Consider the following 14,268-nt stretch of genomic DNA (forward strand, 5'->3'; position numbering starts at 1 on the left):
GTTGTCGCAGTTGAAGTAGTGTCCTTCCTCATCTGTATGTGAAGATACTAGTGAGAGTGGGTCATGTCTTTTTGTAGCTAGTTGTTGATGTTCATGTAACCTGGTGGCTAGTTTTCTGCCTGTTTGTCCAATGTGGATCCCATTTACCACCCCCTGAGAAAAAGAAGAGGAAATGACATTACCAACCCAAGGAAATCTAAATACATAAATAAAAAGCGGGCCACACCACCAGTGTTTCACCAGATGCTCATTGATGATGTTACCCAGAATGGTGACAAAATGTATGAAAACGAACCTTCCAGCTCAGCAAGCAAACTTACATCCAGAACATTTATTCCTAATTCTGTTTTCTGTACTAAATGGCCAAAATTTTTAAAAATAGTGCACTCAAGATGTACAATTTTTTGGAAATTAAAACCAGGAATCACTTCATTTCAATGAACCTCCAGGTAGTTTATACATCATTTATTCTAGCTAAAGCAAAACAACCAAGGTCCAACCGGCTGAATATGCATTAAAAGCTTAACAACTAAAAAAAAAAGCTTTTCAGCAAACTATTTGTGTAATATTCCATTTGTTAAACTAATTTAGCATGAATTAATTTTTGCAGAACAACAGGTACACAAAAAAGTAATGGCATCAATTCATAAATATATTTAAATATTTGTCCATAAATTGTACAAATACATGATAAATTAGTTATTCTGAAATACATACTGTAAACTTTGCCAACTGGGCTGCTTGGTGCAGAGCTGATCTTCCTCTGTTTATTCTCCAGATTTTCTAATAAGTGGTTCAAAGATGCATGGCGGGTGAAGCCTTGTTTAGTGTTTGACGCAGGGAACAGATTCTTGGCAAATGTTTCTTTAGAAATCTTGGGCAACTGAGTATTAGGTTGAGCTGAGGTAGTCAGAGTAATGGGCTTTATATCTGCAACAATAATAGTTTCCTTCATGATAAAAGTTCAATTTGTTGTTTATGCAATCAAATTCACTTTCTGAGAAAAAGGGTAAAATTATAAGAACCAAGGAAACATAATTGTAATCTAAACAAAAATTGTATACCAATTAGGTCTGGGAATGCCTCTGGTCCGATCCATTTAAATGCTGGCTTCCGCCCTCTCACCTCTGTTACATGTACTTTCTTTATAAGCTCAAGGCTGGTGAGAACATTAGCGATATCATAGAGTCGTCTGATTTTAGCTGTGAAATAAAAGTTAATTACATTAGTAGATAGTAAAAATGTTACTTTTCAGAAATCTAGCAACTGAGTTCTGATCATGTTTAATAAAAACTGAAAGAACTGCGGATGCTGATAATGTTTACATACATTAGGTTTTTAACTCTTTTCTATATGTCAATAAAATACAATGTGGAGGTGCCGGTGGTGGACAAAGTTAAAAATCATACAACATCCGGTTATAGTCCAACAGATTTATTTGGAAGTACTAGCTTTCAGAGCGCTGCTCCTTCATCAGGTAACTAGTGGGGCAGGATCATTATGTACAGAATTTATAGCAAAAGATCAGTATCATGCAAGTAAAACAAATATATTGAACAAACCTAGATTGCTGTTAAGTCTTTTATCTTTTAGAAGATTCTAAAAGATGAAAACAAAGATGGTACATCATAGCTATATTAGAATTATCCACATACTATCTGGTGTGTAAAGTCTTTCAAATAAACCTATTGGATTATAATCTGGTGTTGTGTGGTTTTTAACTCTGTTAGTCCGCAAGAATCAAACACAAAGCCCAAATTTTATTCATTAATATAGCTAACTTAGGAATAACAATAACAAGAAGCTCACCGTACAATATTAAAATTTATCTGTACATGCACAAATAAATTATGCATGTTACAATAATCAAGAACAACTTATTTACTGCAAGTTAACTTGGAAACAGCAACTAGTCATGGAACACAACAGAACTAACAATTGTCTTAAACCCATTATTCCTCATATTATTTTTCATTCAGTATGTTCAGCTGGTCCTCTTTATCCAAAGTTTATGGATAGATGAAAGCTAAAAATGTGTTGTGTTTGCATCTCTCTCCAGCATCAGCATAGCCAAGTTAACCTTACAAAGCTTATGCACATGGTCCAACAGCTCAAGTTAATGTGGTCCCAATCACAGTCAAATAGCTTGCCAACACTAACACACATCACTAAGGATTTTGAGGAGGAGATATTGAAGACACCTGGGATCTGTAAGCTTGTACTTCAGAAAACAATCAATGTCGCCAGGTGATGAGGAAACATTTGGCACGATCAAGTCAATAGATTTTTCAAAAAAGCTATTGTATTCAGTTTAGTGTGTCCACCTCCTTTGGTACCAACATTCAAAGGGTGGAATTTACTGAAGATGTTTGGGGTCCCAACTGTCACTTGGAGAGCTGGCAGGAACATCAAGCTTTTAGGGAGACTGAAGTAAGTGGATCATAGCAGGATCAAAAGACTTTAAAGGTGGAAATCCAACCTTCTGATAGCTGTCTGCCAATTTATGGTAGGCAGTGGGTGCTGCTAGTACCACTCCTACCTGAGACTTAATATCATTGCTAGATACCAGGCAATAGAGAATGTGGCAGGAGGGGAGTTTGTTCAGATGGGTTCAATCAGTGGCAGGAGGAGATGGCCATCTACAGGCCTTCTGATCACAGACTCAACTGGGGAAGGTAGCAGGGTCTCTATCTGCCACCTTCCCATTTGAATAAACACTGCTGTACCACCAAACATATAAAGGGAGGGCATTAAATTCTGCCCGAAGCAGTTAAGGTGAACCTTCACAATGCTTACCTTCAAGCTATTTCTTGGAACTCCTTGTAGAAAGGAGATGAAGTGTATCTCAATAATTGTATAATTTGTTTAGCCTTCCAAAGTGAAACATCCAAAATTGGAAGTGGAAGAGAAACTTAAATTGGAAAGTTTTTTTTAAAAAAAAGCAAACTACTGTTACATGTCCACTAATAGCAAACTAAAGAACTGCAGTTTGACAGGTTATCGAGTGATGTTCTCATGTCATTTTAAAATGCTTCACTTACTCTTAAACTTGCTGTGATCCAGATCTACCTTCTGGTCATCGCCAATTAGAATTTTAGCAGCAGTATCGAGACTAACCACCCGGGGTTTCGATACCAGGAACAACATGACAAATTTCTGACTCATTACTCTCAAGGATTTGTCCTTCCGTCCATTTACTGAGGCTGCAGGCAGAAAATATACATTTTAATTGTAATTATTTATTATTTTTTATTAGATTCCCTATATGAAAACTGACCCGTTGCTCTGTATAAATGAGCGGCTTTGGATTCCGTACCCTTGATTCATATCTTGCTACTGAATCAAGGTAATCAATATAACATGTATGGTTACATATGACCATAAAAATTAGAAGCAGGAGTCGGCCATTTGGCATCTCAAGCCTGCTCTGCCATTCAATAAGATCATGGCTAATCTGATTATGCCACATTCCTGCCCATTCATAATAATCTTTTATCCTCATTCTTTTTTAAAAAAAAAACTGTTCACCCCACCTTAAAAATATCCAAACATCTTGCTTCTACTGCCTTAAAAATATCCAAATATCTTGCTTCTACTGCCTGTTCAAAAGACTCATGACCCTCTGAGAAAAAAAATTCTCATGCATCTTAAATGGGAGACGTCTTATTTTTAAATTGTGATCCTTAGTTCTAATTTCTCCCACACAGGGAAATTTTCTTTCCGTCTGCACCCTGTTAAGACCTTACATAGTTCAATCAAGTTGCCTCTTATGTTTCTAAACTCAGTAGATAAAATCCTAGCTTGTTCAACCTTACCTCAAATTAACTGGCCTGTTCATATTTTATTAGTCTAGTAAACCTCCACTGAACTGCTTCCAATGCATTTACATTCTTCATTACACAAGGACACCAATACTGTTTCCATTACTCTTGATGTGGTCTCACCAATACACTATGCAGTTGAAGTACAATTTCTGTGAGGATTTCTGCTAATGATAATCCCAGAAAAGTCAGATTTCACAGTAAAAACTGGCTTAAGCAGACAACATCTCCTCCAGAAGTGTCATAAATCCTTCACAGTAAACACCAGCAACCTGTCTCTCGTATCTTTCATCAATAGACAATAGGTGTAGGAGTAGGCCATTCTGCCCTTTAAGCCTGCACCACCATTCAATATGATCATGGCTGATCATCCTTAATCAGTATCCTGTTCCTGCCTTATCTCCATAACTTTTGATTCCACAATCCTTGAGAGCTCTATCCAACTCTTTCTTAAATGAATCCAGAGACTGGGCCTCCACTGCCCGCTGGGCAGAGCATTCCACACAGCCACCACTGTCTGGGTGAAGACGTTTCTCCTCATCTCTGTCCTAAATGGTCTACCCCGTATTTTTAAGCTGTGTCCTCTGGTTCGGCACTCACCCATCAGTGGAAACATGTTTCCTACCTCCAGAGTGTCCAATCCTTTAATAATCTTATATGTCTCAATCAGATCCCCTCTCAGTCTTCTAAACTCAAGGGTATACAAGCCCAGTCGCTCCAGTCTTTCAGTGTAAGGTAATCCCGCCCTTCCAGGAATTGACCTCATGAACCTACGCTGTACTCCCTCAATAGCCAGAATATCTTTCCTCAAATTTGGAGACCAGAACTGCACACAGTACTCCAGGTGTGGTCTCACCAGGGCCCTGTACAGCTGCAGAAGAACCTCTTTGCTTCTATATTCAATCCCTCTTGGTATGAAGGCCAGCATGCTATTAGCCTTCTTCACTACCTGCTGTACCTGCATGCTTACCTTCATTGACAGGTGTACAAGAACACCCAGATCTCTCTGTACTGCCCCTTTACCTCAATTGATTCCACTTAGGTAGTAATCTGCCTTCCTGTTCTTGCCACCAACGTGGATAACCATACATTTATCCACATTAAACTGCATCTGCCATGCATCTGACCACTCACCTAACTTGTCCAGGTCACCCTGTAATCTCCTAACATTCTCCTCACATTTCACCCTGCCACCCAGCTTTGTATCATCAGCAAATTTGCTAATATTATTTATAACATACCATCTTCTATATCATTAACATATATTGTAAAAAGCTGCGGTCCCAGTACTGATCCCTGCGGTACCCCACTGGTCACTGCCTGTCATTCCAAAATGGAACCGTTTATCACTACTCTTTGTTTCCTGTCAGCCAACCAACTTTCAATTCAAGTTAGTAGTTTGCCCCCAATACCATGCGCCCTAATTTTGCTCACTAACCTCCTATGTGGGACTTTATCAAAAGCTTTCTGAAAGTCCAGGTACACTACATCTACTGAATCTCCCTCGTCCACCTTCAGAGTTACATCCTCAAAAAATTCCAAAAGATTAGTCAAGCATGATTTCCCCTTCATAAATCCATGCTGACTCTGTCCTATCCTGTTCCTACTATCCAGATGTGTCCTAATTTCATCCTTTATAATAGACTCCAGCATCTTTCCCACTACTGAGGTCAGACTAACTGGTCTATAATTTCCTGCTTTCTCTCTCCCACCTTTCTTAAAAAGTGGTACAACATTAGCCACCCTCCAATCCGCAGGAACTGATCCCAAATCTATCGAACTCTGATACTGACACCTCAGTGGATATTTTAGCTAGATTAGATTTGGCAGCACATTCTCGTGAGCACATTACCATACCTGGCCAAAGAAGCATTCCAGGTCTCTCCAGAACTTAGGGGACTGCCACATAGGACCAGCCAGAAGAGGACCCATGATGTTGGCTTTTAATAGCTTGTACATTCTGACAAATTAAATACAGGAAGAGCAGGCTCTTTGTCAGGCACACTTGAGAAACTGGATTGAAAACTGAGGGAGTTCACAAATGCAACCTGTACTATGCTAGCTCCAGCAGATTATTGGCTGTCTCTATGCCTAGGTTAGTCACTGTCGTGAAAAACTAGGGTGCAGCACTCAGTGTCTGACAGACATGTGCACAGACATGCACTCTAACAACTCCGCCATGGGCGCTAGGCACCAATGACAAACAACAGGGGAACGTGGGACCTAGACCCCACTCCAGATACCCCTTCTAAAAGGAGACAGGTTGGTGCTTTGAAAAGTTGTACACAACTTGAACCACACATAAGCCCCCAGAATTCTCGACTCAAGCGTCTTCAGAGATCGTTTGCATTTCCAACTTGCTGCATTCTCTAACTGTGGGCTTCAAGGTAAGGAGGCCAGGAACCATTCATTCTCTAGTTACAAATGCCCCTTGTTTTGCCTGGTCAAAACTCCCAAGGCCAATGGGCTCCAAGAAAGGCACGGTTCCCTCCACCTTCACTGCAGACCCCAAGGTGTAGTGAGAAGGAAGGGAAAAAGAAAATCTGAGGGGACATAGATGTCATAGGTGAAACTTTACATCATCAGTTGTGTCAGTGACCCTAGATTCAAGATTAGAGTGGTGCTGGAAAAGCGCAGCAGGTCAGGCAGCATCCGAAGAGCAGGAAAATCAACATTTCAGGCAAAAGCCCTTCATCAGGAATCTTGACCCGGATCTCCAGCATCTGCAGTCCTCACTTTCGCCCTGTGTCAGTGACTGTCAGTTTAATTATAACTATAAGAATGAAGCTAGAAGGCTAGCCATCCTTAGCACCACAAGATATTTTAACTCAGTCTTAGGAGTAGTTTCTTTTCTGTAGTGTACATATTAGCATGAAACTTTGCCATAATTGAATGAGTGGCATCAGATGTTGAGAGGGCTTTAGTTTCTAATCTTAGCTTTATTGAACAACAGGAAAAGCAAAAGAAAAAGAAACAAATCAGCTACATTTGGAGTTATGATTGAGCAGAGAATGCTGGCCTCTGCAACATCAAAACATTTCGTCAGTGGAAACTGACATTATGCAACTCAGTTCCACTGAAAGCGACGACAACGAAGTCCTGCCTGCATTGCATTGACTGACATGCTGCACTGTACGATGGTGAAGGTAAAGGTGCTACTCCTTCTGATCAAAGTTCCCATTTTCCTACTAGGTGCAATGCTGTGGCTCTCATTGTCCATCATATAACCGTGCTTCAAAGGGCTCATTTAGTGTAGTTGTTGTGTCCCTACCTTTGACCTAGGAGGCCCAGGTTCAAGGCCCAACTGCTCCTGAGGTGTGCAATGATATCTCTGAACAGGTTGATCAGAAAATACCTATAATGCTGTTGCATACTTCAGCTGTCTGGGGAAAAAGCAGCCAAGCATTATGCATTATCCTATTTCTGTAATGCAATACATGGTCAGTCCTGACCAATGTGGGGATCCAATGTTGAGGAAATATTTTATGGTCCTTGTTTCTAGTGGAATGTGTTGCACTGCACATATAATGGGCATCATGACATGGTGTCCTGACTGCCACCTCGATTCAGAGTGGAGTGTCACTGGCTCTCTCAGTTGCACATCATTGCAAGAAAGACAAGCAACTCTGGGTCTCCTGCATTTTTACCACATCATGTGGGAACCTGTAGCTGTAAACTCCACATGAGGAGGCTGCTCCACATCTGCTGGAGATTGATACTGGTCACACCAGACACCCATGTTTACCATCAATTTCTGTGAACTCTCTTCGTAAAGCAGTCACAGACACATATGACTGCAACTTCTGTGCCTGGATTCATTTTTACAGTTTGAATGAGCCCATGTGGGTAATATCAAAAACAAAGCAGTTCTTCAGCAATGTCAACAGTCAGCAGTTGCAGCACACACAAATTACATTTAAAATCTACCCTCAAAATACTGAGACATGGAGGCCTATGAGAAGGGAAATGGGATGCCTCTATATGGACCTTTACAATTGTTGGCCTGATTCAGATATATGCTGAACAAGCCATTTGGCACACAAACAGCAAGAGATGGCAAATGATATTGGTATGGAGACTGGAGAATCTTCGCCTCAACATTACATTATCAGTGCATATATTAGACTTTATTAGATTTCCTACAGTGCGGAAACAGGCCCTTTAGCCCTACCAGTCCACACCAACCCTCCGAAGAGTAACCCATCCAGACCCATTTCCTTCTGACTAATGCACCTAACACTCTGGGCAACTTAACATGGCCTATTCACCAGACCTGCACATCTTTGGACAGTGGGAGGAAACCGGAGCACCCAGAGGCAACCCACGCAGACACAGGGAGAATGTACAAACTCCACATAGACAGTCACCAGAGGCTGGAATCGAACCTAGAATCCTGGTGCTGTGAGGCAGCAGTGCTAACAACTGAGCCACCATGCCGCCCTTCAAGATAATGATGTTCATATTTACAATCCAAGATGAGGTGAGTAGCTCCTGTACCTTGTACAAAAAGCAATTCGGCTTTGACTGTGACTATTGGCACACATATCAAGTTGCTTGACTTTGTGCCTGTGCTAAGAGATAAGGCAAGACAGAAGTGAGGCTGCAAGTTCTGAAAGAGGTACCAATGTGTGCACTGATGGAAAATGAATGAATGCTAAGAGTGCAAAGTAGGAGGTCTAATCTATACAGTGGTCTGCCTGCCCTTACTCGTAAAGCAGAAGCACTGCAATGTAAGGTGTCAGTGAGCTCCAAAGTACAGTATTGAAAAGGTGAACTGTATTGTAAACAAGCTGGAAGTGTGCCATGATGATGTGGAGAGGCTGGTGCAAGTGTGATGCTAATCTGTGTTGGTGATGGGTGTAAATGGTCACTGCCCACAGAGCATACCCTGAGATGTTGGGAATTATGGACAAGGTGACTGCATGGAGAAGATGCTTGTGGGCTGCAGCCACCAGGTACTTGCTTTCATGTCAGGAATTGTTTCCATCTAGTTTCTCTCCAGTCTGGGAAAATAGCAAACTGCATACAAATGAGATTATACAGTTCTACAGCACAGAAACAGACCCTTCTGTCCAACTTGTCCTTGCCAACCAGATATCCTAAACTACTCTAGTCTCATTTACCAGCATTTGGCCCCCATCCCTCTATAATCCTTCCTATTCATGTACCCGTCCAGGTGCCTTTTAACTGTAATTGTACCAGCCTCTACCACTTTCTCTGGCAGCTCATCCTATACACATACCATTCTCGGAATGAAAAGTTGCCCCTCAGGCTCCTTTTATATCTTTCCCCTCTCACCTTTAACCTATGCCCTCTTGTTTTGGACTACTCTACCCAGGGAAAAAGACTGTTATTCACTCTATCCATGTCCCTCATGACTTTATAAACCACTGTAAGGTCACCACCTCAGCCTTTGATGCTCCAGGGAAAATAGCCCCAGCCTGTTCAGCCTCTGCCTTTAGCTCAAACTCTCCAACCCCTGCAACATCCTCGTAAACCTTTCGGAAAGTTTTTAAGTTTAATAACACCTTTCCTATAGCAAGGAGACCATGACTGAAAGCATGGTTCCAAAAGTGGCCGCATCAATGTCCTGTATCGCCATAGCAATGACACCCCAACTCCTCCACCCAATGTGAGAAAAGGTAAATAATGAGATATTAATGCATGCAAATAGGCCTTTGACACTCACTAGTGAGATTCTTCTTTAACTGTAAAAACCTGAGGTGGAGTATCTGAGGTTTTTCTTGATAGTGACAATTTCATTTTTCTATTCTCAACAAATTTTCCCAACTGACTTGCAATTGTCCAAATCATCCAGAGCCTGGAAAAATTCTACCATATGTCTTCCCTTCTTAACCCACACAATATAGAAATATAATCAAACTTAAAGCTATACGTGGTTCTGTTCATATCAGAACTCACATTATCAAATAATAACAATGTAGAAATGTTTATCACTCCTCCCCATGTTTATCACTCCTCCCCATTCTAGTTCCCTTGCAATGAACAATAACATTCTATCAGCTTTCCTAATCACTTGCTGTGCCTTTTGTCATTCATGCAGTCAGGCATCCAGATCCCTCTGCATCTCAGCGATCTGCAATCTCTTACCATTTAGGTAATCAGCTAATTTTTTTATGCTACCTGCCAAAATGGATAATTTTACACTTTCCCAGATTATACTCTACTTGCCTAATTTTTGTCCCTACACCTACTACCTGTATCCCTTTCACAGAAATTGCTGGAAAAGTTCAGCAGGTCTAGCAACAAATGTGAAGAGAAATCAGAGTTAACATTTTGGGTCTGGTGACCCTTCCTTAGAATTTCTCTGAAATATTAACTCTGATTTTATTCACAGATGCTGCCAGACCTGTTGAGCTTTTCCAGCAATTTCTGTTTTTGTTTCTGATTCACAGCATCCTCAGTTCTTTTTTTTATCTTTATCCCTTTATCGCCTACTCACGTTCTCTTCACAATTTACTTTATTACCTATCTTTGTGTCATTATCAAATATACTTTTGGCCCCTTCATCAAAGTTATTTACATAACTTGTTAAACATTGAGGCCACAGCACTGAATCCTGTCGCACACCTCTTATCACATCCTGACAACTTGAAAATGATCATTAATACCTACTATTTCTGGATGTAGGTTTGCTCGCTGAGCTGGAAGGTTCATTTTCAGACATTTTGTCACCATACTCGGTAACATCTTCAGTGAGCCTCCAGACAAAGCACTGATGTTTCCTGCTTTCTATTTAAATGTTTGGGTTATTTTGGGTTGATGATGTCATTTCCTGTGGTGGTGATGTCATTTACTGTTCTTTTTCTCAGAGGGTGGTAAATGGGGTCAAAGTCAATGTGTTTATTGATGGAGTTCCGGTGGTAATGCCATGCTTCTAGGAATTCTCATGCGTATCTATGTTTGGCTTGTCCTAGAATGGATGTGTGCTGCCAGTCGAAATGGTGTCCTTCCTTATCTGTATGTAGCACCTCTAATCCATTATCTGTATGTACGGATACTGGTGAGAGAGGGTCATGTTGTCTTGTGGCTAGTTGATGTTCATGTATACTGGTGGCTAGTTTTCTGCCTGTTTGTCCAATGTAGTGTTTGTTACAGTTCTTGCAAGGTATTTTTGTAAATGACATTAGTTTTGCTTGTTGTCTGTATAGGGTCTTTCAAGTTCATTAGCTGCTGTTTTAGAGTGTTCTTGGGTTTGGGGCTATCATGATACCAGGGGGTCTGAGTAGTCTGGCAGTCATTTCCGAGGTGTCTTTGATGTAGTTATATGGAGAGTCCAGTTGAATTTCTGGTCAATGGTCACCCGTCAGAAGTTGATAGCGGGGATTCAGGGATGAGAACATCGCTGAATGTCAGGTGGTATTTAGATTGTCTCTTACTGATGATGGTTATTGCCTGACATTTGTGTGGCATGAACATTGCTGGTACTTGTCAGCTTCAACCTGTATATTGCTCAGATCTTGTTGCATTTGAACATGAAATGCTTCAGTATTTGAGGAGGCGTAAATTGTGCGATCATCAGCAAAATCTTCACTTCTGACCATTTGATGTAGGAAAGGCCATTGATGATGCAACTGAAGATAATTGCGCCTAGGACACCTCTGATGAGCTCCTGCAGATTTATGGAATTGAGATGATTGACCTCTAACAACCACAACCATCTTGCTATGTGCCAGGTATGACTCTGACCAGCAGAGAGTTTCCCCTCATAGTCATTGATTCCAGTTTTTCTAGGGCTCCTCATTGCCACACTCGATTGAATGCGGCCTCAATATCATGGGCAGTCACTCTTACTTTTGGCCAAAAGCACTGAACTCCAGAGGCATATTAGAACCAAGGCTGTTGTGAAATTAGAAGCTGGCAGAACCCAAAGGGGGCATTAGTGTGCAAGTTATTGCTGAGCTGGTGCTACTCGATTGCATTGCTGATGACACCTTCCATACTCTTCTGATGATGGAGAGTAGACTGATGGGTCGGTAATTGGCTGTGTTGGATTTGTCCTATATTTTGTGTACAGGACATACCTGGGCAATTTTCCACATTGTCTGAAAGACACCAGTATTGTAACTGTACTAGAATAGCTTAGCTAGGGGAACAGTAAGTTCTGGAGCAACAGTCTTCAGTACTATTGCTGAAATGGTCTCAGAATCCATAGCCTCTGCAGAATCCAATGCTTCCAATCATTTCTTGATATCATGTGAAATTAATCAAATTAATTGAAGACTGGTATCTCTGATGCTGGAGACCCTGGAGGAGGCCAAGATAGATGTTCTATTTGGCACTTCAGGACGAAGATTGCTGTGAATGCTTCATCCTTATCTTTTGCACTGATGTCTTGGGCTCATTGAGGATGGGGATATTTGTGGAGCCTCCTCCTCCAGTGAGTTGTTTAATTGTCCACCACTTTTCACAACTGGATGTGGCAGAATTGCAGAGCTTAGATCTGATCCGTTGATTGTGGGACTGCTTAGCTGTCTTTCACTTGCTGCTATGCTGTTTGGCACGCAAGTAGTCCTGGTTGATAATTTTACCAGCTTGACAACCATTTTTAGGTATTCCTGATGTTGCTCCTGGAGCATTCTTCTGTGGTCCCTATGAACCAGGTTTGATCTCATGGCTTAATGGCAATGGTTGAGTGGGAGATATGCCAGGCCATGAGGTTGTAGATTGTGTTAGAGTAGAATTCTGCTCTTGTTAATGGATAACAGCACCTCATGGATGACCAATCTTGATTTGCTAGATCTATTTGAACTCTGTCCCATTTAGCACAGTGATAATGCCACACAACATGATGGTGGGTGTTCTCAATGTGAAGACAGGACTCTATGTCCACAAGGATAGTTTAATGGTCACTCTTACCAATACTGCCATGGACAGATACATCTGTGGCTGGCAGATTGGTAAGGGTGAGGTCAACTATGCTTTTCCCTCTTGTGAGTTCCATTATAGAACAAAGAACAGTACAATACAGAAACAGGCCCTTCTGCCCAGCAAGGCTGCGCTTACATATGATGCCTTTCTGAACTAAAAGTTTTTCGTCCTGTCCATATCCTTCTATTCTCTGATATTCAAATAACTGCCAAGATGCCTCTTAAATGTCACTATTGTATCAGTCTCCACCAGCTCCTCTTGCAGCACATTCCAGGTACTCATCACCCTCTGTTAAAAAACCTGCCTCTCGCATCTCCTTTAAACTTATCCCCTATCCATGCCTCTCATAATTTTGTATACTTCTCTCAGGTCTTTCCTCATCCATTGATATTAAATAAAAACAAACCAAAGTTGTACAATCATTCCTCAAAGCTGATACCCACCAAACCAGGCAACATCTTGGTAAACCCTTTCTGTACCTGCTGCAAAGCCTTCACATCCTTCTGGTAATGTGGCGATCAGAACAGTACATAATATTCCAAATATGGTCTAACTAAAGTTCTATACAGCTGCAACATGACTTGCCAATTGTTATACTCTATGAGAATGCCATTTGCCTACTTCCTTCTCCAGTATTGCCATCTTCAGGGAACTGTTGACCTGCAGCTGCAATAATTTCCTCAGTACCACTTCTCTGGTTATTGCAATTTTCCAGAGTTCCTTCCTCGCTTCGATTTCCTAATTGACGACTATTTCTGGGATGTCATGTGTATTTTCTATAGATGAAAAACATATGTCCCATTCACCTTCCACCTACATACTTTCCAACCTTTATTCCCAGACTCACTTTCTATAGGAGTCACTTTAAGTCTTTTTATAATATTTATAGAATCTTAGTTTTTACATTTCTAGCTAGTTACCTCCTGTACCTTAACTTTTCCTGCTTGACTTTTTCATGTCCAAACCTCTGACCTTATATTTTTGCGCAATTATATGATTTTAAAATTTAATGTTATATTTAACTATTTTAGTTAACCATGCCTAATTGATACCCCTATAGGGATGATTCTTTTTTGTGGGAATGCATTTATTGTCGATTTTAAGTATCTCCTTAAATTTCTGCCACTGGTTATTTATGTATGTATGTACATATTCATTTATTGCCACATGTACCGAAGTACAGTGAAAAGCTTTGTTTACGAGCAGTACAGGCAGATCATAGCAAGCAAGGAAAGACCCCACTTGGGAGTATTGAGAGCAGATCTGGGTACCACACCTTAAGAAAGACAAATTGCCTTGGAGGGAGTATAAAGTAGGTTTGCAAGAATCACTCAGAGTGGTAAGGGCATGGAATGCCCTGCCTGCCGATGTAGTTAACACAGCCACGTTAGGGCATTTAAACAGTCCTTGGCTATGCACATGGATGACAATGGGATAGTGTAGGGGGATGGGCTTAGATTAGTTCACAGGTCGGCGCAACATTGAGAGTCGAAGGGCCTGTTCTGTGCTGCATTGTTCTATATTCTATACATAGAACATAGAAGAATACAGCGCA

General features: G+C 41.0%; 1 protein-coding gene across 2 annotated transcripts in view; it reads right to left on the reverse strand.

The window, feature by feature from the left end:
- e2f8 (E2F transcription factor 8) overlaps nucleotides 1-14,268 on the reverse strand; it is a 46,559-nt gene that overhangs the window by 15,028 nt on the left and 17,263 nt on the right. For both annotated transcript variants that reach the window (XR_006313883.2, XM_043705371.2), the window contains exons 6-8: nucleotides 3,042-3,203; nucleotides 1,065-1,202; nucleotides 718-930 (exon numbers count right to left, since the gene is read on the reverse strand). Coding sequence is in view for 1 of the 2 variants with exons in the window: in XM_043705371.2 (XP_043561306.2) it covers nucleotides 718-930; nucleotides 1,065-1,202; nucleotides 3,042-3,203 (513 nt within the window). In the remaining variant the exon portion in view is untranslated. The remainder of the gene's footprint in view (nucleotides 1-717; nucleotides 931-1,064; nucleotides 1,203-3,041; nucleotides 3,204-14,268) is intronic.

Source organism: Chiloscyllium plagiosum, unplaced genomic scaffold (assembly GCF_037043375.1).
Source record: "Chiloscyllium plagiosum isolate Xiang-an unplaced genomic scaffold, Cpla_swu_hap1 HiC_scaffold_18, whole genome shotgun sequence".
NCBI lineage: Eukaryota > Metazoa > Chordata > Chondrichthyes > Orectolobiformes > Hemiscylliidae > Chiloscyllium > Chiloscyllium plagiosum.